At 43.7% G+C, this 27080-nt stretch overlaps 1 protein-coding gene across 1 annotated transcript in view; it reads left to right on the top strand.

Annotated features, from left to right (window-relative positions):
* The first annotated feature begins 15517 nt into the window (after window positions 1-15517).
* LOC147423700 (vacuolar protein-sorting-associated protein 37 homolog 2-like) overlaps window positions 15518-27080 on the top strand; it is a 119437-nt gene continuing 107874 nt past the window's right edge. The window contains exon 1 of the mRNA XM_086500968.1: window positions 15518-15674. Within this exon, the coding sequence (XP_086357094.1) occupies window positions 15667-15674 (8 nt within the window). The 5' untranslated portion in view covers window positions 15518-15666. The remainder of the gene's footprint in view (window positions 15675-27080) is intronic.

The following is a 27080-nucleotide window of genomic DNA, read 5'->3' as shown; positions in this document are numbered from 1 at the left end:
ACCATTCTCTGTCATCTTTAGATTGAGCAAGCGCTTCATGCGAAATGCCTTATTGGATGCCAATGGTATCTCGTAGAGGCTATCAAGTGACTTCATCAACGTGGTCTTCATCTCCAAAATTTTGAAGGCCACCGTTGATGCCAAGCTTAACCGGATTTTTCCTAATGCCTTTTGGTCAAGGACAATCCATTCTTCACCTACCATCGTTGCGGGCTTCTTTGCAAGACTGCCTAGTGGCAAATAGAGGTCCTTTTGCTAGAGATAGTCTTCAATCTGCATCTTCTAGTGTTGGCAGTTCTTGTCGTTGAACTTCTCGATCTTGATCTTCCCTTCCTCCGCCATAACTCTCACTCAATTCAAGGAATCCTTTCCTTGAGAAACTTTAGCTACAAGCCTTGCTTTGATACCAGTTAGGGAATATGATGTAGCTAAGTAGATAATTGAGTAGTTTACTTAATGGAGAGATAATTTTCACACACGAGAGATTATAGAGAGAGAGAGAGAGAGAGAGAGAGAGAGAGAGAGAGAGAGAGAGAGAGAGAGAGAGAGAGAGCACGATATACATGGTTCACCCAATGTGGGTTACGTCCACGAGAAAGCAGCCACTCAATGGATTTAGTACTTCAAACAAGAAGTAAGTTACAAAGGGATTATACTCTTTTGGAGCTCCCGCCTTGCTTCACTCTCACCACCTCACAACCACCTTGTTGCATCAACTTCACAATGCACCACAATGTTTCACCTCTTCAATCCGTTTTTGTGTGTAGAAAAGGCGAGGCCAAAAGGGCTGCCCTCTCTCATGAGAGGCAACCGTGTATAGCCGCCCTTGTGTAGACAAATCCGAGTTGGACTCTTCGATGTGCCCATGTGTGGCCGCCCTTGAGAAGACAAGTCCAATTTGAAATCAACCACCGCCAAGACTTCCACCCACCGGCCCCACAGGCCATTGACTACCGGCCATCCGATCGGCCATTTTTTGACCACTTTTTGGTCATCGTCCAGCCATAATATTACGGTGAAGTCAGTTTCGAGCAAAGCTCGAGACTGTGGAAATTTTGATTTTTGAGCGAGTGATTTTTCTTCACGCATGATGGCTTCTCCTCATAATGAGGGCCTTACAAGTGTGCGTTTTTAATACAGAAAATTACTCACGTAAATTAGGCTCCATACTTAACACACTGGAGGTGGTAGAGGTGTAGCTTGAACAACATTTTGGGCTCTAGGAACCATGTGTTGCGATAGTTTCTCAACAGGTGGGGCAGGCATCAATCCAGGAACTCAAGGTGAATCCGTCTAGGCCAAAGGTGGTCTATTCGCCATCACACGTTTGAACATTATACAATCCTTAGCTTGGTGACTGTACCTACCACAAGCATTGCAATTCTCGTTGAATTTTACTCTAAATGTAGGGCATTCACTAGTGCTATGTGGACCAAAGAAAACTGAGCACCATTATTGTTCCCTTCTTGGATACATATGATTGTTTTGGAAGCACGGTTATCTCTAAGACTTTCTTGAATGGCCTTGGTGAGATCTGCCAAAGTAATCTCAGATATCCTTTGCTCTTTAACAATAGGCTTTATGGTCATTGGCTCATGACCCGATGCTTGAAAGCTACTAGACTTTGGCTCAGAGGACACTCTTTCACCTGCAATCATTAAATTGTCTTCCAATTGGATTGCATTGGTAGTGACTGCCTCCCAGGTAATAATACCTCTAATGACTAGGCCATTATAGATTGTTTCATGTTGCAATCGTCGGAGGAATCTTTTGAGAAATTGGTTTTTGTTGAAACGCTCATTTACTGGACAATGAGAGTTTAAGTGCTTTACACGACTAATTAAGTCTCTCATTGACTTGCCTTCCTCATGTTCGGTCTTTTGTAGCCAAGATGCTACACCCCAAAACAGACCTTCTCATATGTACTCCTTTAGGAACAATCTTTGAAGAGTAGGGTAAATCATTTTGTCTTCCATCCTTAAGGTCCTATACCTATCCCCAACCTTCCCACTCAAAGTCAAGCGTAAAGCATTGCACTTTTGTAGTTCATTGTGTTCTCCCAGGGAATCACATACTTGTTCAAATACTTCGATGTGCTTTCGTGCATCTTCGATCCCATTGAATTTCTATGTAAGCTTTGCAATCTATACCGCTTTACTCCTAGGTTCTCTCTGAGACGCATGACGCATATTCTTCGTAGTATGTTGGCCTATCGTGAGGAGGTATGGCCCCGGTGGAGGCACTCCTAGAATCATATGTGGGACGGGGGTGGTTACTGGCCCTGACATATATGTAGCCAACTTATGGAATATGACTTGGCATAGGCCCACTTCGATAAGGGCTCGAGAATGGCACTCCTGGAGCATATGCTATTGGTACAATTAGAGGTGTAGGAGCCATGTCTGCATAACTGGCTACATGCAAATACGGTTAAGGCCCAATGGTAGGTACTACGCCACTTGGTAGCGGTATTGCACTAGCCCTAGAGGTCATGGGTGCATTCTCTGTCAAGTCCATCACTGGAGTAGGCACCGCAATTTCTCTGAGAGGAAGTTGAGCCAAACTAGGAAAACTAAATTTGTTGTTCGTAGGCTCGGAATGGATCGAGACTCCTGGAAAAACAACATATGAGGGGTCCATGGGACTCATAGGAGTCTCCATTTGTGATGAGTAGGCTATTTAGCCTTCCTCATATCTAGAAATCTAATGGGGCCAATTGAGGATACGCTTACGTTCTCGATTTTGCCTCTTCGAGTGGATGATGTCATGGATGACATTACATATCATTCTTTGTTGCTCCTCAATATTAATGGCGCTAGATGTAGATTGTACAATCTCTATCCAACCTATATGGTAGGAGTGGCAAGAGTAAAGATCCATCAACATCTCAGTGTGGAGGTCATATTTCCAATTTTCGTTAATGAATAACCCTTCTAGACTTGACATGTTAGAGGTCCCTTTTGTGAGGTGGAAGCAATGTTGCTCCACGTGGTTTTGCCTTTTGTGGTCGGTACTTTAGAAGGAACTTCCAAGGGAGGTGGCTCGATAGGGCCTGCATTGAAGGAGGTAGGCAAAATATCTGCATGGACACTCTTAGGGGGTGTGGGGTCCACATGAGATATGAACAGAGAATCTACTTTCCCACCCCCTTCATACGCTTCATTGACCTCGGGTCCGCCGAAGCGAGTAGCTCTACTAAATGTCTCCATAAAACGGCTTAACATGGTAGCACTAGGTTGTGGAGCCCCGGTGGATGCTTGTCCTTCTTCCTCAAGGTTTTGTACAGGATAACCTTCCATCAGGTTCTATGTAAAAAAAAGAGTCACTAGCTGCTAGGTGGGGGACTTCAATAGTATTGCCTTGTTCCTGTTGAGGACCTAGAGCCTAATGTGGAGGGATAATGGGTGTCTGTGTAAAAAGAGGCACTCTCTATATGCTCGTGCTCTAGCACACGACCAGAGCATAGGTGCATGTGACCTTTGACACCCTAAAAGTGTTGGTGAGTGCCCGTGAAGGCCGCTCACCTAGTTTTTTGGGTGTTTTGTAACCCAGTTTTACTCTCAAATTTTTTATTTTTTTGCCTTTTTTTATGACCAAGCTATGGAATATAGCATGTGATAGCTCAAAATGAGTGTCTCAATCAGAGGGACACAGCATGCTTTACAACAGCATGCTTTACAACCCAAGATTTGGTTACTTTATGCCCTCAAAATCCTCAAAATAGTCTATTTCTAGTTGGGAACAAGGTTTAAAATGGAAAGTCCAAGAGTGCAAATGTGAAGGGGAGGGTGGAGGACTTGTCCCACATGCCCTCACTCCCTTTTGTGGGGGTAGACTATATATATAGTCTTGGGTCTATACAATATCATAAGCCTGAGGACTGAAGCCTGGGCCTGGGCTTGGGGAATGATCCTAATCATTCTTTTAATACACACTTTTCTTTCTTTTCCTCTCTTTTTATTCTTTGTTTTTTTATATTATTTTTTTTCTCTTTTCAATTTGAGGATAAGGTTTTCAAATTTGCATGCGTAGTCACTGATCGCACGCGCACGAAGCTACGTGTGGTTGTGGTCACGTACAAAACTGAGCAATCGTGCACCTGGACCTAGCAGAACCATGACAAAACGGTACTACAAAACAGAACTAACACAGTGCATAACAAAACTAAAACAGAGCTCACATAACCAACGAATAGAGCTTAATAAGGCTTAATAGAATTGAACAAAGCTTAACACAATAGAAATTTACTGCCATTCCTAACATACTTGTACCAAAATCACACACATGCACCCTCCTCTACCTTTCCTACATGCATTGAGTGACTTCATGAGGCAGCACATAGTGCTTCTCGAGCTTGTTGCAGGGCAACTCCCCAACAACAGCGCCAAAAATCTTCATGTATGTTGCACGTGTCGAAGCTAGGTACTTGCCAAGCACCGTGTGAGAGCCACAGATGGCTGCAAGCACACAACCAAAGTTAGCCTAGCAAGCTCAAGGAGAGCAAGGGTGTGTCACTCACCGCTCTACGCTCGCTGCCATGAAAGATTCCTCGTCACGAAGAAGAGGGAGTCGTCGCCGTCGTGCTCAACCGCTCAGCCGCCAATGCCGTCGCAATGCTCAATCGCACTCTCTCTCTCTCTCTCTCTCTCTCAAGCATACACACACACTTGTGAGCACAAAATGGAGAAGGAGATGGAGATAGGGCAAGAGCACAACTTCTTTAGCATGCACCCTTCAGAATGAGGGATTTAGGTCACAATGGCCCTTTTATATGGGTTTGTCCCATTCACACATCGGTGCCCACACTAGTTGGTCAAAGTAAAAATACTGTCAAATGAGATATGTGGTGTGCCTCTCATCGGTGATTACCCAAGCATCTATAGAACCGAGAAGCCTAGCCCATGACTCAAAACAATGTGATAAGGCATCCTCATTAGTTAACACTTGGTGTTGTTGGAGAACAATCACATCTCTTGCGAGCAATTCGACTCAGCGGTTGGATCTCTACAGGCAGTAAGTTTAGACGAATCATATTGTATTAATTGTTTTGAGTTGTTAATTTGGTTTGGGTTAATATTGAGTCAGGAGGATCAAACGTACGTGCCTATGGACGAGAACGAGGAGGAGGAGGAGGACTTGGACATATAGAAATTTATTTGTAGTCCTCTCTTAAAGTCCCAATGCGGCATAAGAAAAACGCTATGAGCATGTGTATACAACTAAACTAAAATCTCCATCTTATTTTTAACTTTTTTAAATAGTTGATCTTTTGCACTTTAAATTGTCATGGTAAAGTATATTCAAATTCTGTTGTTTATTTTTTATGAACACTTTTTCAAAAAACAATTGATGTTTCATATGTTTTATGCAGGTCAAAAATAAAGGTGCTCATTTGGGCCACCCAAAACTGGGTGGCCCAAATGAGTACCTTTATTTTTGAATAGCCGTTTAGCGGTAATAAGTGCGGCAATAGATGTAGTACTAGAAGCGGCAATCTACATGGTAATAGTTGCGGGTATATACATGCGCCTAATAACACGCTTATTGTTGAGAAACCATTGCAACATCTATTACCACTAACACAATTTTTTCTTTTTCCATTCCCCTCTTATAGTGATCGGCAAGGGAAGACAATCATTCACAAATCATAAAAAAAAAGAATCTCTCTCTCTCTATATATATGTGTGTGTGTGTGTGTGTGTGTGGGTTTGGGGGGGGGGGGGGGGGGGGGGGGGGGGGGGGGGGGGGGGGGGTTCGTGACCATGCATGGCATCTCGCTCTCTCTACTCCACGTATCGGCCCGTCCTTTCCCCCCCACAAGGAGCTCTCTCCTCGTCCTCTTTGTTACAAACCCATCCGGGATAGTAGTCGAGAAACAAACGCATCCGCTTGTTGAGGGCCACTTGATCTGGTTTGAATTTGTTGCACTTTTCCATTGCACCCCCACATATGAGATCGCAAACTATCTTCCATTCTTGGCCTCTCTCTCTCTCTCTCCCTCTCTCTCTCTCTCTCTCTCTCTCTCTCTCTCATGTGCAAACTCCCCTTTTTTTCCACCTCAAGTAAGGATATTCCCCTTAATGAAGCACATCTAACAGAATTGAATAGACCTACTTGGTTTTGAATGAAAAATATATTAGTTAGTTAAGCGGCGATGCTTTTAAATACCATGTCGATAGCCAAAAGATTTACGAATTTAACCTTACAAATAGCTTTGAACTTTAGAGTCCTAACACAATTGGAGAAGGGAAGATGTAAACGACATGAAGAGAGGAGCAAATTTTCCAACTTGAAGATGGACATTCAAATTGGAATGGTCAGATCCTATGCTAGGATTGACAGTTTTGAATGAACTTGATGCAAAAATATAGCCCATACCAAACTCTCCTCACTCCACATTCCATACACATTATAATTTTCATATATCTAAATTTTGTCATTTGATTCAATGTTTTCATCTCGAGTCCAGTCCACGTCACAAGGATGCTCATGTGGGGGTGGCATGAGCAATGACATCGTCATGCTTAGGTGTCATGAACAGTTCGGATCTCATAGCCGCCTCTGATAGAAAAATGCTCATTTGGCATGTTGAGCCACGTACTAAAAGACTAGTGGATGTTCGACGTGACCTCCCAGCCTAAGAGGCTCTTCACACGGTGAGTTTGGGAAACGAAACTATGGTTGTTTTTTCAAAATGTTGTGTTTACATGGTGAGTTTGGGTTGTTTGGATAAAAGGTAGGCTATGGCGAGACATCTTGGACAAAATCTAGTAGTCTCACCTGTAAACTGAGCTAAATCTCAACCATGAACCACATCAAAGATGCCGAAGTGGGAATTCACCTCGACCACTACACAACCATAAACCTAATCAACGCATCAATCTGATGCTTGCATATGCAACCTGTAGCTCTACCAAAAAATTTGTACAGAATACAGTATCCAAAACCCTCTCCAAAACCCTTTGCTAAACCGAGCGAAAATCGTGCATAAGTAAGCACAAAGAGATAATGCAAAGACAACAAGTGTTACTCTAGCGAAGTGAACTCAAACCAAGGATAACAAATCTCAAAAAGAGCATAAATTGCATAACCATATGCAAAAGTAGAGAGCAAACATGATTCTCACCGCGCATCCCACAAATCTGTGCGCAAAATCTAAAACTTGTGTAAAAATTGTACATGTAACCTATAGAACCAAAATTTGTGACTTCCTGTGGTAGCCACAATGAGCATACAACGATCTTACTCTTACGAGAGTGGATATGAAGCTGACAGAACCTATCAAAGTGAGAGTAAAAACTCTATCACTATCAAAGTGGGAGTAATGCTCGACCACTATACCATCAAAGAGTAGATCTGTAGATACATGTAGAGAAAGCATATGTGATGCGTGTGTATAGAGAGGGAGGATATGGAGTTTTTTAATATCCTTGTGCTAGAGGCTGATTCGGTGATGTTAGGACATGTAGATCTACCTATGGATGAGGTGCTTGTCTCGCAGATAGATCGGCAGAGGCTGCACTGATTGTTAATATCGATATCAAGGATTGGTTTATAGATATCACACAGTTATCATCGGCCTTTGGGAGTTTCATGTACGACCTTCCGAGATAGCAACTGCAGTGGGAGCATTTACAGTTGGGGTTGTCAGTCGAGAGATGATTGACACTAGAATGATCCATATGGAGCTATGTAGGTCATTACATGATACCTACAGGATATGCTTGCCCACTCTAGCAAATATAGGTGCCTTCGTGCATTTCTAGAGCCTCCACAATAGCATGCATGTATTTCGAGAAAGCCATTGAGTTTAGGTTAAGAGAGTCTCTCACCTATCATTGTATCTTCTATTAAGTCTTATAGTGGATCCACTTATTGGCACACTCACCTTTAAGGGGGAGGTTGTTGTGGGGTAAGGCGATGTGCCTTACCCTGGGCCGAGCACAATTTCCATTCGCCCACTTGCCAATACCTTATTCATATGTATTGACAATGAATAAGATACAAGATAAGTGGGCGTCCAAACATAGTGTTGAGGCATATCGTCTTTACACCAACATAGATCATAAGGGGCTCTCATCATTCTATGAGGCTGGCTCCACCCATCTCTGTGTGCTATCTCCTTCAAGGCATGCCATGCACACATGATGCATGCTCTCGCACCACGGTGCTTTCAAGTGTGAAAGGGCGGGTGATTGAAGGAGGTGAGAGAGATAGGGGTAAAAGCTTGGGAGGCGTGAGAGGCAAACGCAAATGCTTCCTTTTCTTTAACTATAAAGGAAAATAATGAGATTCATGGGACCAAGGGATGTCTGTGTGGATGTGTGTGCATTGTTGAGAAGTTGGCGTGCTTGCTAGGAAGGTACCGGACCTTTGGTTGTGAGATCTTGTGAGAAGGTAGCAAATGATTCACTCAATGAAGTGTGGTGTTTGGTGGTGAATACTTAAACTGCAGCCATAGAAGACTCTCTCTCTCTCTCTCACCCACTCATGTACAGATAGAACTCTCAAAATAAGACAAAGATGAAAACATCCAAGCTTTGATCATATCTAATCAAGGGTAGGATGAAAGGATTTACTAATGCATTTGTAGCGGCTAATGTTTGTCTTCCAAACAAACCCCGAATTGTTCTTTAAAACTGAAATTTTGTACTCACAATGATGTATATATTTTGCCTAGCGACTGGAATGAGTTGTGTATATAAGTCTTCATGGTTCATAATCAATCAAAACTCACCCTCTAGAGCAAAATAAATATGTGCACATCAAACGAGTTAGAATAATCTAGGAATGGTATAATAATGGGGAGTGGAGAGAGAGGATCCAAAAAGAAATACAATTCTTTGTTGGAAGTGAACTTTTTGACTTAAACACACACTAACCATAAGAGATTGCACATTATGGAAATGGTGAAAGTCAACATTGTGTCGGTTATTCATTTAAGAAAATATAAGCATAAAGAAGGATCTAGTTATGGTTAGTAGCTAGGATGTGAAAAAGATAAAGATAGAGTTTATGTAGAGATATATATGTGGTTAGAGAGGGAGATAGATGGAGAGATAGATAAGAATAGCAAAGAATGTAGCGGGGAGAGAGATAGATTTGGTTAGAGAGGGAGATAAATGGAGAGATAGAACACCAACGAATGTAAATAGAAGCACCTTACACAATACGCCCACAAGTATGTTGTTACAATTAGCATCCTTTGACACCTTCTTAAGACAATCAAAAACCCTTTATTGATGATCAAAATATGTGTACATTGGATGATCATAGGCTTGACAAACTATGTGTGTGCTTGCCAATGTAGGTAAAGCTTCCTCAAGCATACATAGAAACTGGTCCTCTCTATTCTTACTCCCTCTCACTAACATCACTTCGCTCCCTAACTCTTCATTGCTTTACAAGGGAGAAGAGGGTCCTTTATATAGAGCTTCCCCAAGGCATACATAGAAATTGGTCCTCTCTATTCTTACTCCCTCTCACTAACAGCACTTCACTCCCTAACTCTTCATTGCTTTACAAGGGAGAAGAGGATCCTTTATATAGATGTGGAGAACACTCAAGAGTTCCACTCGATGCACTGTGAACAGGGGATGAGGAGTCTTGAAAATGATTTGTTCTTTTGTGGTGTGGACATGCAGACTAGGGTCCACCATTTTGATCATATCTCTTCAACCATGGCTCCAAAATAAAATAAAATAATAAGGGCAAAAAATTCAGCTCATGAGCCACGGCCCCCATTTTATATACTTTTTTCAATTTGGATTAGAAGCATGCGTTAAAAAATCATCAAAATAGTATATCTTTCTAGTAGTAAAAGTCTATGTGTGGTCCCTATAGACTTTCATTTGATTCCAATGGACACATCATGCAATATGAAAGCATGACATTGCTCATTGACAAATTTTTGTAAGCATCCTTTCAATAATGCATTAAAATAGGTGCATCTTTGTGAAAATTATGCGAGGTAGTGTCCCACTAGGATTTGATACCTTCCTACTAGCTATAAAAAAGGAATATGAGAAAAATATATAAAATACATAGAAAATATGTTTATTGAAAATCACACTAACTATAGAATCTAGCTAGAGTGTGAAATGATAATGGAATAGTAGAAAGAAAGAACCAATGCTTTTTTTCACAAGCTAAAGAGGCACAACTATTGACATTTTTTCCCACAATATTTTCTAACCGTAAAATAAGAATATGTTACCCTTGAGATAAATACTAGGACGAGATAGAAAGTTGATTATTATACTTAGATATGCATATGTACATTATGAAAAAATACTTATGTATCTAAAAATTCACAAAATAAATCTCTTAGCATTTATTCCCACTTTGTACGTGCCACAGTACGACAACACCCATCTTTTTTGTAATGAGTGTGTGTGTGTGTGTGTGTGTACAAAAGAGACGATTTTTTTTTGTCATGAATGAGGGCTATGCAAACATAAACAAGGGTTTAGGTAATTGTTGGGTGAAGGTCTTAGATGCATGACTTTTACATGGTCTTATTCCAATACAAACCCATTACATATGGAACACAAAACCCATAACCAATGGAAGAATGAGGAGGGATTATATACAAAAGATAGAAGAAAGGTAGGGCTTGCTTAACCAAGATCCATTGGCCAAAGGAAGTGACTCACCAACAAGACTCTTGAGTTGGATTGCCATGTGTCGTAGGATATCATCAACCACAAATGGACCTTGCCATATAGGGAGGAGCTTCTTTGCCCTTTTCACATATTTTTCCTGGTATAAGAGTACAAGGGCCCCTTTGCCAAACTTTGGGCATCAAAGATGCTGATACTTTCATGCCTTGCATCATTGTTGTTCCACAGTGAGAGTTGGGATCGCACGTAGCTTGGATTCCTCAAAATAGCACAAAACATGTATGCATCCTTGTTAGAAGCCTTCGAGCCTTTAGGGAAGTGGCTCTATGTAAGTTTGCATAGAATTCAAAAGGGTCTACTTCTTCCAAGTATATAAGTCACCCAAAATCCCCCCGAAAGGGTGTATGTTGGCATGTATCTTTGCCATGTCTTCCCTAGTATAGCTTATGGCCATGAGGTCAGATCTAGGAGAGATTCTTTCCTTAAGAGAGTGATCAATGCTTCATCCGTACTCTCTACCTACCCATTGGCTCTTGGATAATAGGAGTAGGATTTTTAATGAAAAATCTGTACCTATTAAACATTGTATCCATAAGTTAAGATATTCAAAGCCTGGTACTCTAGAGTGAACCATTGGAAGGAAATTGTTGACTCATAAGTTTAGATAGACTCTTAGTCAAGGGGTTAGGGAATCCCTCTTGTATCTTATCGGAGTTCTTCTTGGTAGTGATTGCCATGGGTGAAAACCATTATGAGTGTTAGACACGAATGATGATCCCTACCTCCTATATCTTCTCAATTTCTTACTTGATTGGGATAACATACTTTGGCGACTATGAAATCATCCAAGGTCGCCTCCATCTTGAGGGTTTCCCTTAACTTCTATTGTGATGCCTTTTGTAAGGCCTTATCAACCCACTTTCTGACATTGAAATCCCTTGGTGGGTGAGCAACTTATCTACCCATAGTTACCTAGTCAAAAAGCTACACAAAATGCATCATTGAGTTCATTCTAATATTTAAATGGTTGTCTTCATACTAATTATACCACTTGTTAGGGAGGCTTTTAAGGGTAGAAGGGAGAAACATCCTCGTGACTCAGTCCTCTACCTTTGCACAAGGAGACGATTGTCCCCACACAAGCACCAACATCATCACTTGAGATCCCCTTAAAGATTAGAAACTTGACTTTGACACGAGCTAGCATCGTGACCAAGTCTACCACGACTTTTATGGTGGAGGCAGTAGAGGGAAAGGAGAGTGAGGACTGTGGAGGAGATTGTTGTGTTGTGGATAAGGAAAGTGGTAAAGGTGAACATCAAGGTGGAGTATAAAGATGATGATGTTTGTGCAACTTGGTTAGACTCTTCAACTTTTATCCTTAGACATGGGAGCGGGCGATAGGCATGCAATGTTTCCAACCACAAATGCTGCATTCTAGGACTACCAAGAATGATAAGACTGGCCTAAGAATATAGATCCCCTTAGAATGGACCGAACCACATTACCTTAGTCAAATGATCAAACAAATTTTATGGACATACAACCCTTGTGAGACTTTAGAAGACCAGCTCCATCGACTCCCCATTGGGCATGCACGAACTACTGATGTTGAGGCTCGACCTAGCAACTGCAGTGGGAGCATTTGCAGCAGGGATTGTTAGTCGTATGATGATTGACACTAGCATGATGCATAGTGAAGTTTTGTAGACCATACAAATTAGTATGTGGGATTTACATGCATGCTCTAGCATGGGTACGGACGCTTGCCTATCCCTAGAGCTAATACGACAACATGTAGATCGACTGAGCGAGCCAGTGGGCATAGGTTGAGAGATTCTGGGCATAGGTTGAGAGATTCTCTCACTTGTTTTCTTGTACATACTAGTAGTTTAGTTAGTAGCACCCACTTATTGGTATATTTGCTTTTAAGTGGGAGGTTGTTGGGGTTAAAGGCGTTGTGCCTTTGCTTAAGGCCGGACGTCCAGTGTCCGGCTGCCCACTGACCTTATTCTTGTACATATACAGAGAATAAAGGGCAGCTCACTTTGAGATTTGCTCCACCCACACAACACCTTGCAGTTGCACTCCCTCCTTCTCCCCTTTTCGCACACACGCACACACCGCACCGCACACACTCATTCCGTGCATTGCACTCTTCACCTTATGAACGTTCCTAGGTCAATTTTTTGTCTTTGATGCCGTCATATTGAGAAGCTTGGCTTTCCTTGCAACTTTTGCATACCATGTGAATATTGTGGAGAGTTCTTCAAAATTTTAATGCCATTGAAATCATACGGTCAATGAGAGCATTGCATGCCTCTCACATGTCCTTTCAATTCACTTTAATGATTTTTTGCACATGAAAATACATACATGGCCTCTCAAAAAGTAGCTTGCTCCTTGTCAGCTCAAAGTCCAACTATATGGCCATAGTCCGGGCCTCTAATTCGGAGATCTGCACCATTGTCGATGTCAGGAAAAGGGTTGTATCAGGAAAAGGGTCGTATGGTGCCTATGGCTCCTTGCAATTGAGAAAGAGCAACGTGGGTGTCGCCTTGCTTCCGACCTTATAACCTCATGCAACACTAGCAACTTCAACACCCTTTTGTGTCCTGTGTCTTTTTTCATGCCGAGGTCACTGCCTATTCATGGGCCCTTTCTATTGAAATTAAAAGACCCTCGCAAGCTCCCTCGACCATCACCGACTGCATGCATGTTGCATGCCTCTTCCCATGGCCTACATGGTCCCACAACTCTTTGCAAGGCTTGCATGGTGCCTGGTAGCCTTCCTCCCTCCATCCCGCATCCCCTCCCAAACATAGCTTGAGAGAGAGAGAGAGAGAGAGAGAGAGAGAGAGAGAGAGAGAGAGAGAGAGAGAGAGAGAGAGAGAGAGAGAGAGAGAGAGAGAGAGAGAGAGAGAGAGAGGGTGGGTCACCCTAAGAGTGCCCTCACATAGGCCAAGGGCCGGTGCTACTGGGAAAACTTTTGTTATGACTACGATAATGAAAATGATGTTGTAGTAAAGTTTGAGTTGGATGAGGATAATGATTATATGATGATGGCCTCCATGGATGAAGATTATGTGCAACTGCTAAAGTGCTACCTACCTCGCCCCATGCAAAGGCATGTGCGGAGTGAGTCGATGCAAAGTTCGCGGAGAGAGGCATGCAACATGCGATAGGCATGAAACGCGTGCCAGCTCCACCTCTACATGCATGCACAATATTCTCTCTCTCTCTCTCTCTCTCTCTCTCTCTCTCTCTCTCTCTCTCTCTCTCTCTCTATGGCCAAGGGAAAATAAGAAGCAACCAAGGAGATTAGGAGGGTTGCCACTAATGTATGAAGCTCTGGCAACAAGCGGCAGGGCCTTGCGCTAGGACCCTTGTCCTGACAAGCGGGGTGGAAACCCATGCTTCTTACTTTAAGGGCCAAAGGTAGTGGGCCCTTTGGGCGCCCTGGAGTGTGAAGGGAGAGGCAAAACAAAAAGAAAGAAATTGTGCTTAACTATGGCGCTTAGGCGACAACGATGAGAGAGAGAGAGAGAGAGAGAGAGAGAGAGAGAGAGAGAGAGAGAGAGAGAGAGAGAGAGAGAGAGAGAGAGAGAGAGAGAGAGAGAGAGAGAGAGAGAGAGAGAGAGAGAGAGAGAGAGAGAAGGGGTCATAGACCATGTCGGCCTATGCTCTCGCGGTGACAAATTCTTCCCTTAATGGCCCTGCGACCTCATCTAGCTCACCCATGCGCCGTTCTGTGCCGCTTCCCCCCCGGTTCCCTCCCCACCCAAGGGGCGGTTCTCACGTCTATTTTGTTGAAATCCGCCATGGGAATTCTTCGGCCCTACCATGGAAACGAGAGAGAGAGAGAGAGAGAGAGAGAGAGAGAGAGAGAGAGAGAGAGAGAGAGAGAGAGAGAGAGAGAGAGAGAGAGAGAGAGAGAGAGAGAGAGAGAGAGAGAGAGAGAGTCCATACACCACGACCTTCCCCTCCAAGGACTCCAAACCGCTATGATACTAGTGTAAGAAGAGAGGTACTACTGCATGCTCATCTCCATTCATCCTTGCCCTAAATAGACCCCGACTGCTTCATACATGCCCATAACTCTTAAAGCTTGAACAAACTTGCTAACCATGTTGAAATCATTGTGAACCAACTTTTGGGGCATGACAATTGAACAATGTGTGGTGAGACACAAAACTTTATCTAGTGTATTGCAATGCTTTGGATAAGTTGCAGATAGGTAGGCACTCAATAGACTTGTATGGTGATGAAATAACAACATCTTGAGATGCTTCAATGTTGCAACCTCTGATGAGTGGGGGGCACATTAAGATGAAGCAAAGCTATAAAAGCGTGCCATGTGAGAAAAACAACGAGTTGCAAATTGGATTATAAGATGCTCATGGGTTGGGTAGGACACTAGGTGGTCGCAATTTCAACGTTTTGGGATGTCGGTCCGTATCAATGCTTGAATGTCGAGCTCACATTAATTTGAGACATCGTGGCTACTATGGACAACAATTACTTAAGATGCTAGGTCCGATGTGGCACGCTTTGAGATGTTGTAGTTGATAGGGAGCTGCAATTTCGAAATGCACCATCCAATTGAGGCTTGAGCATACAGATGCAACATGAACTGCACCAAGTCTCTAATACTAGTTGTGGAAACCATATGATTTCCTTGATTGACATACTGCACAACAAGAGAAGAGAGTTGTAGAGAAGACGATCTCACAAAACACGAGAGAGTTTCATTAGGGTTTGTTTTAGGCCTTTATAGGCGTGTACAACGGTTGTTCACCCAAGTTGGGCTCACCTGTGAGTGAGAGAGAGAGAGAGAGAGAGAGAGAGAGGGGGTCCACCTAAGTGACCTAACGACTCAGATGCTGACTCAATGGTGCCACGTCGCTAGACTCATTTTTTGCTAAGTTTGACTTCTTCCCACGGCAACTTCGGCAAGAGGAGCTTGATGATCTTCTGCTCATCATCTCCTCTGTAGGATCGACGTCGTCGATTCGACAGCAGAACTCTTCGCTGGTCCGTCGCTATGTTCAGGTACTCTCTCTCTCTCTCTCACACACACAGTCATCCTGGTTTGCGTTATGGGCCAGCGCACCAAAAAACCATATCTGGAATCCCTGTGTAAGAAACGACTGAAGAATCTCTCTATCTCTCTCTCTGTCTCTCCATCCTGGTTTCTGTTCTTTGAAGTTAATTGGATACCCATCAGAATTGCACATTTTTAGATTTGGAGTGTAAATGGTTTTGTGATGGCCTCGAATCTTCCTGAAAGGGTTTGTATGTCACATCTGAGTCAGTTGCAATTTTAGCTACGGATCGAAGTTTTAGTAGTTATGGTAGTCAAGTGCTAGCATTGGATGTTGAAGCAGAATAGGTAGTTTTGGCACCATAGCCAGGCATTATGTACATACCAAAGAATACGTTGGTATTTATCGTAAGTATGGGGCACTATTGATGTTAGTGGGGATGTCGTAATATTTAGTCAATACGATGCATGATGGAGCTGATGGTTATATTGCCTTGTGGATGACTACTATGAGTTTATACATTGCACTTTCCTTTGAAGGTGAATGTTGGCCACTTGTCTGGCCGGCCCAGGTGGAGATGCTAGTGCCCCTATGTTTTGTGACTATGCCAGGCCTATGTTGAAGTAGTTTTCTCATTTTCGGCCTGTTTTCACCATTGTTTTCCCCACCTTGTACTGTTTGCGGTGTCATATAATGTGCCTCTTGGTGGTCCCATGTGTCCCGATGTCTTGTGTGGCTGGTTTTGTCCATATTGTCCATTTCCCCCCCCCCCCCCCCAGATTTACCCCCTATTTTCAGGGTCGTGGGTATTCCTGGGAGGTTGGGCAATGGGCCTGGTCCCCTATACAAGGGAGGGCAACGTTTCCCACCCAGTTGCATCATCTTGTCGCCCACGGATGAGGGGGCCCTCTCGACATCGACGCAGACTGCGACAGAGGATCCATACCATACTGATGCGACATAGGAGCCGTCCTGACAGAGTGCCTACCTTGGAGGACATTGAATCTATGTAGCCTTTTGGATAGTGATGTATATGTATATGTATATGATGCCTCGATTGTCAGAGAGCTTCATTGTATCAGCTCACCCTTTGTATTCCTCTTGTATCAGCTTTCACCCCACCCCTACCCACTATTTTCTTTTCAGTTCTTTGTACTTTTTGTACCCAGACCTGGTATTAGATTCACCACATGTAACCTTTTGGTCTCATAGGTCATTTTGGCCTTTTGAAGACGTTAATATTACATTTCATTTCATTTCTCTCTCTCTCTCTCTCTCTCTCTCTCTAAGTCTCTCGTGCTAGCATTTCTCTCTCTAGTGGTTTTCTTTTTCCTAGCTTTTGTTATAGATTTGTCTATCTGTCTGTGCTATGTGCAGGCTGCCCTCTCTTGCCTGCATCTGTGCTAGGTGAACCCTCTACATGTAGCTCCTTTGTGATTGAGAGTGGCACTATGACAGGGTTGCTCTTGGAGGTTCCACATTCGGCGTGTTTTCACCATTGTTTTCCCCACCTTGTACTGTTGGCGGTGTCATATAGTGTGCCTCTTGGTGGTCCCATGTGTCCCGATGTCTTGTGTGGCTGGTTTTGTCCATTTTGTCCAATTTTTTTTCCCGAGATTTACCCCCTATTTTCAAGGTCGTGGGTATTCTTGGGAGGTTGGGCTCCCTATATAAGGGAGGGCAAGGTTCCCCCCCTCCCCAGTTGTATCATCTTGTACCACATTACCAGTGTCTAGCCAACGTTTTTGGGGTCTCTCTCTCTCTCTCTCTCGTGGTTTTCTTTCTCCTAGCTTTTGTTATAGATTTGTCTATCTGTCTCAGTGTTATGTGCAGGCTACCCTCTCTTGCCTGCATCTGCGCTAGGTGAACCTTTTACATGTAGCTCCTTTGCTGTTGGGAGTGTGCACTATGATAGGGTTACTCCCGGTTCCACATTCGGAGGCTGTTGTTGTCTATAACAAACTTGGACACCCCAAGTCAAGATTCTGCCGTGACACAATAGAGATTTACTTCAAATTAACTGATAGAACAAAAGAGAGACGACACGGACTGGCGTAGTTCCGTGCCAAGAGGTATTGGCCCCAAAGACAGGCGCCCCTTTCGGTATTTATTTTTATATTAATCTGTGTGCAAAGTACAATTGAGCCCGCGGGTGCTCGCTATCAGACTTTGCGTCTAGATGCTCTGAGAAGGGAGTCCCCTTGGGTCACTTATAAAGGTTTTACAAGGGTTACTAAAAGCAGAGCCCCAAAAGCATTAAACTTCAAAAGCAATGTCTCCCAAAAGCTAGCGTTGCCAAAAGCAGCCAGCAGAAATCAAAGAAATCACGGAAATCCGTACAGTTTTGCCACGTCAGCAGCCAACGCGTTTTATGGCAGTCCGTATAGCAACCACGTCAACATGCTCTTCGCTTCTTATTAATGGCTCCTAGGCCTCTCGACAAAGGTCCATATGTCTCCCAAAAGCTGGCGGTGCCAAAAGTGAGAATCAAGGCATCTTGATCTTTCACTTTGCCCCAAGCTCAACAAAATTCTATACTTTCATCAGTGAGGCTTGGGTCAATACCCATGCAATCTGGTACTAGTCCTACTTTCATCTTGCCTTTTCTGCCACGTTCCTCTGCTGCTCTCGAACTCTCTGGCCTGTCTTTAGTTTGTTCTTGTTGTGCCTTTTTGGAGCACTGTGGAGATGTGTCCATGTTCCCCGCAACGAAAACACTTCCCCTCTCTGATATAGTTTGCTCTTTCTCGAAGAGCCAGTCGGGGTTTTTTCCGTATCCTTCTTGTCTTGGGAACTTGTTTCTTTCTACTTTCATTGTTGGAGGTCTGTTGGGTTCTCTGAGCAATTTGTTACACCAGACTTGCAAAAGCCATTCGAAATTTATTGTGATGCTTGTGGTCGTAGTATGGGAACTGTCTTGATGCAAGAAGGCCATGTGATTGCTTATGAAAGCAGAATGTTTTCAAGGCCAGAATTGGTAGCACAGATTTTTGAGAAAGAGCTATTGGCAGTGATCCATGCTCTTACTCAGTGGTGACATTATCTGCTCGGAGCCGATTTCACGGTTTTTACTTATCATCAGAATTTATACTACTTCTTGTCACAGAAGCAACTTTCGGAAATGCAGATGTGGTGGGCTAACATCTTGTCACAGTTTCACTTCTAGATTGTCCATGTTCAGGGACAGAAAAACTTAGTGGCAAATGCATTGTCTCGGAAGCCCCGCATCTGGACTATTTCCGCGATCCATCATAGAAGCTTCGAGGATATGATTAACCAGTATGCCACCTATCTGGATTTTTCCGATGTGTTTACTCGGATACAGATTAAGGAGATAGTGCCAGGGTATTCCATACGGGATGGCTACTTGATGAAGAAAACAATGTTGTGTGTTACACAAACTGTTGAGGGAAAAGGTTTTGACTGAGTGCCATTGTCCACCTTTTACGTGTCACGGTGGCATTGATACCACCTTGAAAGGTGTGAAGCGTTATTTCTTTTGGCCGAGGCTCAAGAAAGATGTGGACGACTTTGTTCGCAGTTGTTTAGTATGCCAGAAGGTCAAGTTTGACAGACATAAGGCACAAGGATTACTATAGCCTTTACCCATTCCCACCTGCCCGTGGGAAAGTATTGCAATAGATTTCTTCTTTGATCTTCCGGCACAAGGATTACTACAGCCTTTACCCGTTCCCACCTGCCCCTGGGAAAGCATTGCAATGGATTTCATCTTTGATCTCCCGAAGACACAAAGTGGGCATGATGACATTTTGGACTGTCATTGACAGATTTAGCAAGCAAGCTCACTTCATTCCAGTGAAGAAAACAGTCAAGCCGGACCATTTAGCGAGACTGTTCATTGCACAGATATTTTGATTACATGGCAGGCTTGAGACAATAGTCTCCGATAGAGATCCCCGATTCACGAGTTTGTTTTGGAGGGCTATTTGGGAGAACATTGGCATGAGGTTGCAGTTCTCGTCATCATTCCACCCATAGACAGATGGGCAATCTGAGATTGCAAATTCAGTTGTTCAGGATTTATTGATGACTTACATCTTTGATCAGAAGACGCAATGGGATTTAAAAAAAAACCTTTGGTGGAATTTGCCTACAACAACACGGTTCATTCTTCAACGGGGAAGGCGCCATTTGAGATAATTGAAGGTGCTCAGAAGGTTCCACCCTTTCTCAACACTAAAGTCAAGATTTTTGAAGCCGACCAGTACACGAGGGACTTGGACACTGCTTTTGCCAAGGTCCGCGAGGCTTTAGAGAAGTCTTAAGAACGATATAAGAAGGCAGCATATCGACATCGACGAGATTTGAAACTAAAGGAAGGCGATTGGGTGCTCTTACGTTTTGAGAAGGCACGCCTAAGGAAACGAAAGGGAAAGGAGCGGCTTTTTCCAAAGCTTAGCATGAGGTATTATGGCCCTTTCCAGATTATAAAAAGATAAATGATGTCTCCTTTTGACTCAGGTGCCCGATACCTGGAAGATTCTCAATACATCTTATGTGAGTTTCTTGAAACCTTTTAAAGGTGAGGTGCCAGTTGACGGGAGCCTGATGAGCAACCCGAAGTGGAAGAGAGCGAGGAGATACTCATTCACGAACAAATTTTGGCACACGAGGAAAGAAAGATAAAAGGTAAAGTGATTTGGCGGTTCTGGGTTAAATTCAAGAACTATCCGGCATTAGATGCGAAGTGGATGGAGGAGGAGGACCTAGCAGATACTCCTCAGATTTTGGAACTTTACCTTGAAGCATCCGGTTTAGCATCGTCTACTCCGATAGATCCCACAGATCAGCAAGGTTGAATCTGGTGTAGAGGGATTGCACAACAGGGGAGTCACTCCGCTCCTTTGTCACATATTACCTCGATTGAATAGAGTCATTGATGTCCCCTTTCGGTTTCAGGGATACTGCTGGACTGACAACATTCTATTGTATGACTTTATGAAACAGTTGAATATGATTAATTTGTACTCTCAATTGACTTGTTTGAGTGCAGGAAGTGAAAGACGAAATGACTGCAGCATTTCGGTCTCATAAATCTCTATAGACATGATTGCAATAAGGATTAGTTAATCCGGCATCAGTGAGGTCCGGGATGGATTTAGATGCTGTTACTAAATACGTTGCTGGCAATCATGGTTTGAGATTTGGAATGAATTTTTTTGTGATTGATTTGTCATGTGATGTCCTGTGATGTCATGTGCAATAATGGATTGTCGTCTTTACTGAAACAATTTATGGCCTCTGTCTGTTTTGCAGGCATAATCGAGGGCGATTACAATTCTTTCAAGAGGGGGGTATGTCACAAACTGATGACGTGGTATGCCCAATTAATAAGTTGTGCCAACTTATGGACAATTGTCCAGGGGCCAAAGGGACAACTAGCAGTAAAAATTGTGTAGAAGACTGTTGATGTGGTAGTTGTACGGACGCCACAGATGGCGTCGACTGTTGACGTGGCTGTACGGTTTTCCACAGATTGCGTTGATAGCACTGACGTGCCACTGTACGGATTTCCGTAGGCTGCGCTGATTGCTTTTGGCTGCCAGCTTTTGGGATTGAGTTTCTTTTGAGTTTCATGCTTTTGGGGCTTTGCTTTCTTGTAATGTTTATAAGTGACCCAAGGGGGCTCACTTCTCAGAGCATCTGGACGCAGAGTCTGAGAGCGAGCACCCACGGGTGTTGTACTTTGCTCAAAGATTAATTCAAAAGAAATACTGAAAGGGGCGCCAGTCTTTGGGGCCAATCTCTCTTGGAACAGAACTACGCCGGGCCGTGTTGACTCTCTTGAATTGTGAATTGTTTTGAAGTGAATCTTTGTTGTGTCGCGACATAATCTAGACTTGGGGTGTCCAAGTTTGTTACAGTCAGGGAGTGACATGACTTGGCAGTTTAGGAGATCTCCACCGTGGCACTTCTACAAACGCTTCGCTCCCATCAACAGCCGCAAATCAATCAACAATACACGAGCGAAAGTAGTCCTCAAACACATCGGCCTCTTCTAGAGCGCACAAGGATTGTGTCACGCGAAAGACAATGGTATGTTCTAATGCTCCGCGTTCTTTTTCCTATTGATTCAGAGATTTTTCATGTTGTTTAATGCATGTAGATACTTGAGTGGTTGCATAAGTAATACCTATTACCATGTTTGGCTACAATGTAACATGTATTAATTGCCAGTGGCTCTACTCATAATTCAATTTCTTCTCATGTGTCATGTCATTTTAAGCTCCACATGTGTCTACCGATCATCCTTAGGTGGTTTGTTTGGTAGAGCATCGAGACTCGGATTGATGGACTAAGGTTGTGCTCTACTCGCACCCCGACAATAGCACTGTTTTGTAGTCGAGGAATTCCTTTCCTCCATGCCTACCATACTATTGGAGTTCAGATTCCTACCCGGTGGTGGCTCTAATATCTCTCAGGAGCACATTAGGGAGTGAGGGCTGTTTTGTGGCTGTGCCTAGCCGTATTTGAGGTAGACGTACCTGTTCTCGGCGATGCACTCCACTGTGTTGCTCACCCGGTAGGCTGGCATGAGGTGGGAACCCCGTTCCTAGGGTTTCTCGGAGTCGGAGTCTCGAGTGTTCTGCAGTTCTGCTACTAAATATGTGCGTCATGTCACTTTTAGTGAGTCTACATATTTATTAGCATTTTTTAGCCATTTATCAAGATCGTGGGGTTTTGCTATAGGTAGGGCAATTTTGGGAATTGCCTATATATGCAACCCACCCCCTTGTACTTTTGGCATGTTGTTTAGTGCAAAGATCTAACATTTTGGGCTACATCCTCTCTCTAGAGTTTTCTCTCTCTAGCATTTTCTCTCTCCACCATCGATTTCTCTCTTTGGCGTTTTTCCATAGCGATCCCTCTCCCTCTTGCTAGCGCTCCCTTCCCTCTCTGTGTACACACCTTTGTTGTGGCACTGCTTGCAGATTGTTCCCGTGCTCGTACGTTGGGTGGTTCTTGCTAGGAGCTTGAGTACGAGGAGAGATCTATTGGCTGCCCGGTCGCGAGAGGAGGTTTGCTTGCGGTTGCAGACAAGTTCATCACCTGATGCACCCTTTTTTGCTGCACCTTTGACACATACTTGGTATGTTTCCATTAGTAGGTTTCCACCGTTTTGTGGAGTCCGCTCTTAGTCCTATGATAATCCTTTTTCCCGGTAGCCATCTCGGTTCTCGGTGACCTTATGGGTTTGCTCGATATAGGACAAGACGTTGGCTAGGCACCATTCATTGAGATATCTTTGTGATCAGTATGACCTTCGCGGTCGCAAGGCAATGTTGGCCGAGCTTATGAAGGAGTTCGATGTCACGGGACGGGCACCACGTGCCAACGGAAAAGAACAGATTGAACAATTTTAAGCACTCAAATAACAACTGAACTGAAAGAGATAGACGACACAAGATTGGGAGTGGCGATACTCCACCCCGAGAGAGCATTGGCCCCAAACTTTGGCGCCCCTTTCGGTATTTCAAAAATATTGCTTGAACTTAGTACAACGTCGGTACTCCAGACTGTGCACCTTCTCCAAGAAGCATGCCAGAGAATGAGCCCTTAATTCATATTTAAAGGCCCTTGGCCATGAAAAGCAGTTACATAAAAAGCTTAAAACTCAAAAGCTGGCGCCCAAAAGCTATTAGCGCAATTCTGGGAAATCCGTACAGCTTGTTAGCCCAAAATATGGGATTGTCCATACAGTCTGCCACGTGGCACTGCCAGCGCAAATCATGGGCGTCCGTACAACGTCATCATCTTCTGTGCCAGTTCTTTGGATGCTTTATTTTAATGCCTTTAGTCACTTAGGCCCCATCAGACGGGGTCCCATAAGGTGGTGTGAACTCTTCCGCTTCTCCTTCTTCTACTTCTTCTACTTCTTAGGATTGAGTCCCCTCGGCTGGGCATCCTCTGCAATTCCCAAATAGTAAATGGTCAAATTTCTATGGATTTGGTAGTTGGATTGCTCCGAAGCAACCATGGTCACGATGCCATTTGGGTCGTCGTTGATTGACTCACGAAGATGACACATTTTATTCCTATTCGCACCACCGTAAAGAGCCATGAGTTAGCTTAACGTTTTGTGGAGCACTTATATAAGCTTTATGGTTTGCCTGAGGAAATTGTCAGTGACCGTGATCCCAAGTTCCTTGGTAATTTTTGGCAAACGGTCTTCCAAAATTTGGAGACCCACTTGTGCATGTCATCCTCAGATCATCCTGAAACCAATGGATAGACTGAACACACCACACTAAACGGATAATGGAGGACATGCTTCGCGCATGCCGCTTGTCCTTGATCTGTTTGGGAACACTATCTCTCACACAATTGGTTTGCTTAAAACTGTACTAAGCACTCGGCTGCAAGTTATAGCCCGTTTATACTTGTGTCCGGTCTGGCCAATTGCCAAGTTGGTTAAGATGCAATTTGTGGCCGATTTCGTGCATGACATGCGGGAAATGCTCGTGATCCCTAAGGAAAGCATAAAGATTGCTCAAGATCGGGCCACGTCTTATGCTAACCAGCATTGACAGCCTCGTAATCTCTCAAGAGGGGATGTTAGTGTTTCTTAAGGTATCGAAGGATTCTGAAAGGATCCGTAGTGGTCAATACTCGAAATTATCTTCGCGATATTGTGGACCATTCTAAACTATCAAGAAGATTAGTGACCTCTCTTACAAACTAGATCTACCGTCCCAACTCTGCTGTCCATCCTGTGTTCCCCATAGTCACTTGAAGCAGCGGTTGGGAGAGAATGAACAAGTTGTTCTTTTGGAGGAAGTCCGAGTTTGGAGGATACCACTCGCTATATTCCACTCGAACCTGAATTGGTTCTCGATCAAAGGGTCAACCTGTCTCTAAAGACTTTGTACCCCTAGTATTTGATCAAGTGGAAGCATTGCTCTGAGTTAAGCACTAGGGAACCTGTCACAAACTGTCGACGTGTCAAGCCAATGAAGATCTAGAGGGTTGGGCTCCCTAGCCCTAACCCTAGCCTAAACCCTAATAGAAGCAGAAGAAGCAGAAGGACTTACCAACTTACAAAGTCTCGTCGAGTGGCCCAATTATTAAAGTAGAGTTAGGATTAAAATCCTAACCCCCAACAACTTATGGGACCCCGACTGATGGGGCCTAAAAATAAGCAGTCACGCATACACAAAAGACTTCGTAGGAAACTGATGACGTGGCAGCCGTACGGATTTCCGCAAATTGCGCCGACAGTTTTAGGCGCTAGCTTTTAGGACCAAATGCTTTTAGACTTGATGCTTTTCATGTATATTGCTTTTGGATGGCAATGGGGCCTTTAATAGACATTGTGGGCCTCTTCTCTGGCATTCCAGGGGGAGCGAAAACAGAGCAAGAGCTACAAATCTTGCATTACGTTGAAGCCATAAAAAGAAATACTGAAAGGGGCACCATTGTTTGGGGCTAGGGCTTTTTGGGGGTGGAATTACGCCACTCCGTGTCTCATGTGCAGTGTATCTCTTTCAGTTGAGTTGCTTTGAAGCGTCTAAAGTCTGTTCAGTCTGCTCTTTTCCATCGGACGTGCTGCCCTCCCGTTACAATGGTATCAGAGCTCTAGTCATGTGCTTTTCTGAAAGCATACCAGTCCTACCAAGAACAGATAGAGCACACTGGCGTTTTTGGATTCTACAGAGTAACTGCAGCTTCTCCTCGATGAGTTTCGCAACATACTTTTGCGGCATCCTCAAAAGAATCTCCCGATGCTGCAAAGTTTCTAGCAATTTTTGAATTACATGTTGCCCCTCTGATGCCCCGGTGATACCACCACCTCCGGCACCACAAAGCGCAAGAGCCTCTAATTGACAACCCTCTCAGCCTTTTGTTTCAATTGGGGGCGTTTTTAGAAACATGGTACAACTGTCTGACCTTCATCCAATGCAACTGCCTTTGTCACTGCGGTTGCCACCACCTCCCCCACCAGTGTCGCCTCCTTGGTACAATGGTTGGAGCCCTTACAGATATCCCTACTATCCACATCTAGGGTTTGCACTAAACCAACCAAAAGATTTCGAGTGGTTGAGTTCAATCGCTACCCAACCACATGCTCTAAGGACTTGACAAGCTTTCAAGATTATCTTTGCATGCAGTTACATGACCTCTCTGTTCGAAGTCTTGATTTTGTGAGAATGGGGAAACTTGAAAATGCTTGCCACGGAAGCCATGGAAGACTAACCAAAGGTTCCTCGATGTCTACCTTGCGATGTCTTCCTTCAAGCTGATTTCCTTGGAGGACCAATGCGAGCGATATACAATTGGATTTCCATCACCTTTACAGGAAGTATCAACATTGCAAGAACTTATGGACCATGCTCCGGTTGGATACAAGCTTATGAAAGGGAAGTTCGAGTTTACAACAGAAGAAACTGCGGCAAACACTCAAAATTCTCGGCCACAACGAAGAAACCCCCAAGAATCTTGTGAAAATCAACCACAAAGGCCTCGTTTGACACAACGTCAACAAGACACCCTATTACAAGAAGACCTATGCTTTGAATGTTTTTAGACAGGCCATAATTTCATATCATGTCATCAAAGAACAGATACACCCTCAGAGCAACCTCCTGCTTTGAGAGCAACTAGAACCGCGGGACTACCTTTGGCTAAGAGAGCTAGACCTGCAATTGGACTTGTATGTGACATTTATGGCATTAATCTCGGAAGTTCTAATGAATTGTGCAGAGCTTATGGAAAAATCAACGACTACGATTTACAGGGTGGAGAGCTTGAAGCCAAATTAGCCACTTGGCGAACTTAGAAGGTGGTACCTCTCATTAGAGCCCTTCCAATAATCATCCAAGGATACCATGGAAAGTCAGTTTTTCACATCATGAAGTTGGGCAATTGCGACGCTCTCTCGAGCATGCCTTGGCATGACAAGAATGACGCGACACTCCAGATTTGGAATCGTCCAATTACTTTGATGGAGAAGGACAAGCCAGTCGCCCTTAAAGTTCGATCGTCCGAACAAAGCCTCGAATGATATTTCTAAGTGCTTTGTATTTCAATACTTTTTGAACTTTGTTTGAAAAAAAATAGAACAAAGCCCCGAATGAATTCTCTAAGTGCTTTGTATTTAGATACTTTTTGAACTTTGTTTGAAAAAATTACCGTTTGCCATGGTGATGCCTACGCGTGGCTCTTGCCCGATGGTACGCGGCCCTTGCCCGACCATGTAACATGGCTGATATTTGGAAGGGATAAGCACCTTCCCCTGTGGGCCCTCTGGTGTGTCAAAAAAAAAACCCATTTGGAATTTGTATGAAATGGATGCTATCTGTTTTAAACTTGTCTTGGTGCCGCTGAACTTTGTGTTGATGTATGCTCATGTGTGCGCGCGTGTGGTGTGTTTTGTGTTTGGGAGCATATGTTA

The sequence above is a fragment of the Adiantum capillus-veneris genome, chromosome 26 (genome assembly GCF_014529385.1).
Source record: "Adiantum capillus-veneris isolate H3 chromosome 26, ASM1452938v2, whole genome shotgun sequence".
NCBI classification, from domain to species: Eukaryota; Viridiplantae; Streptophyta; class Polypodiopsida; order Polypodiales; family Pteridaceae; genus Adiantum; species Adiantum capillus-veneris.
The sequence above is the reverse complement of the archived record's forward strand: the minus strand, read 5'-3'. Positions and strand labels throughout refer to the sequence as shown.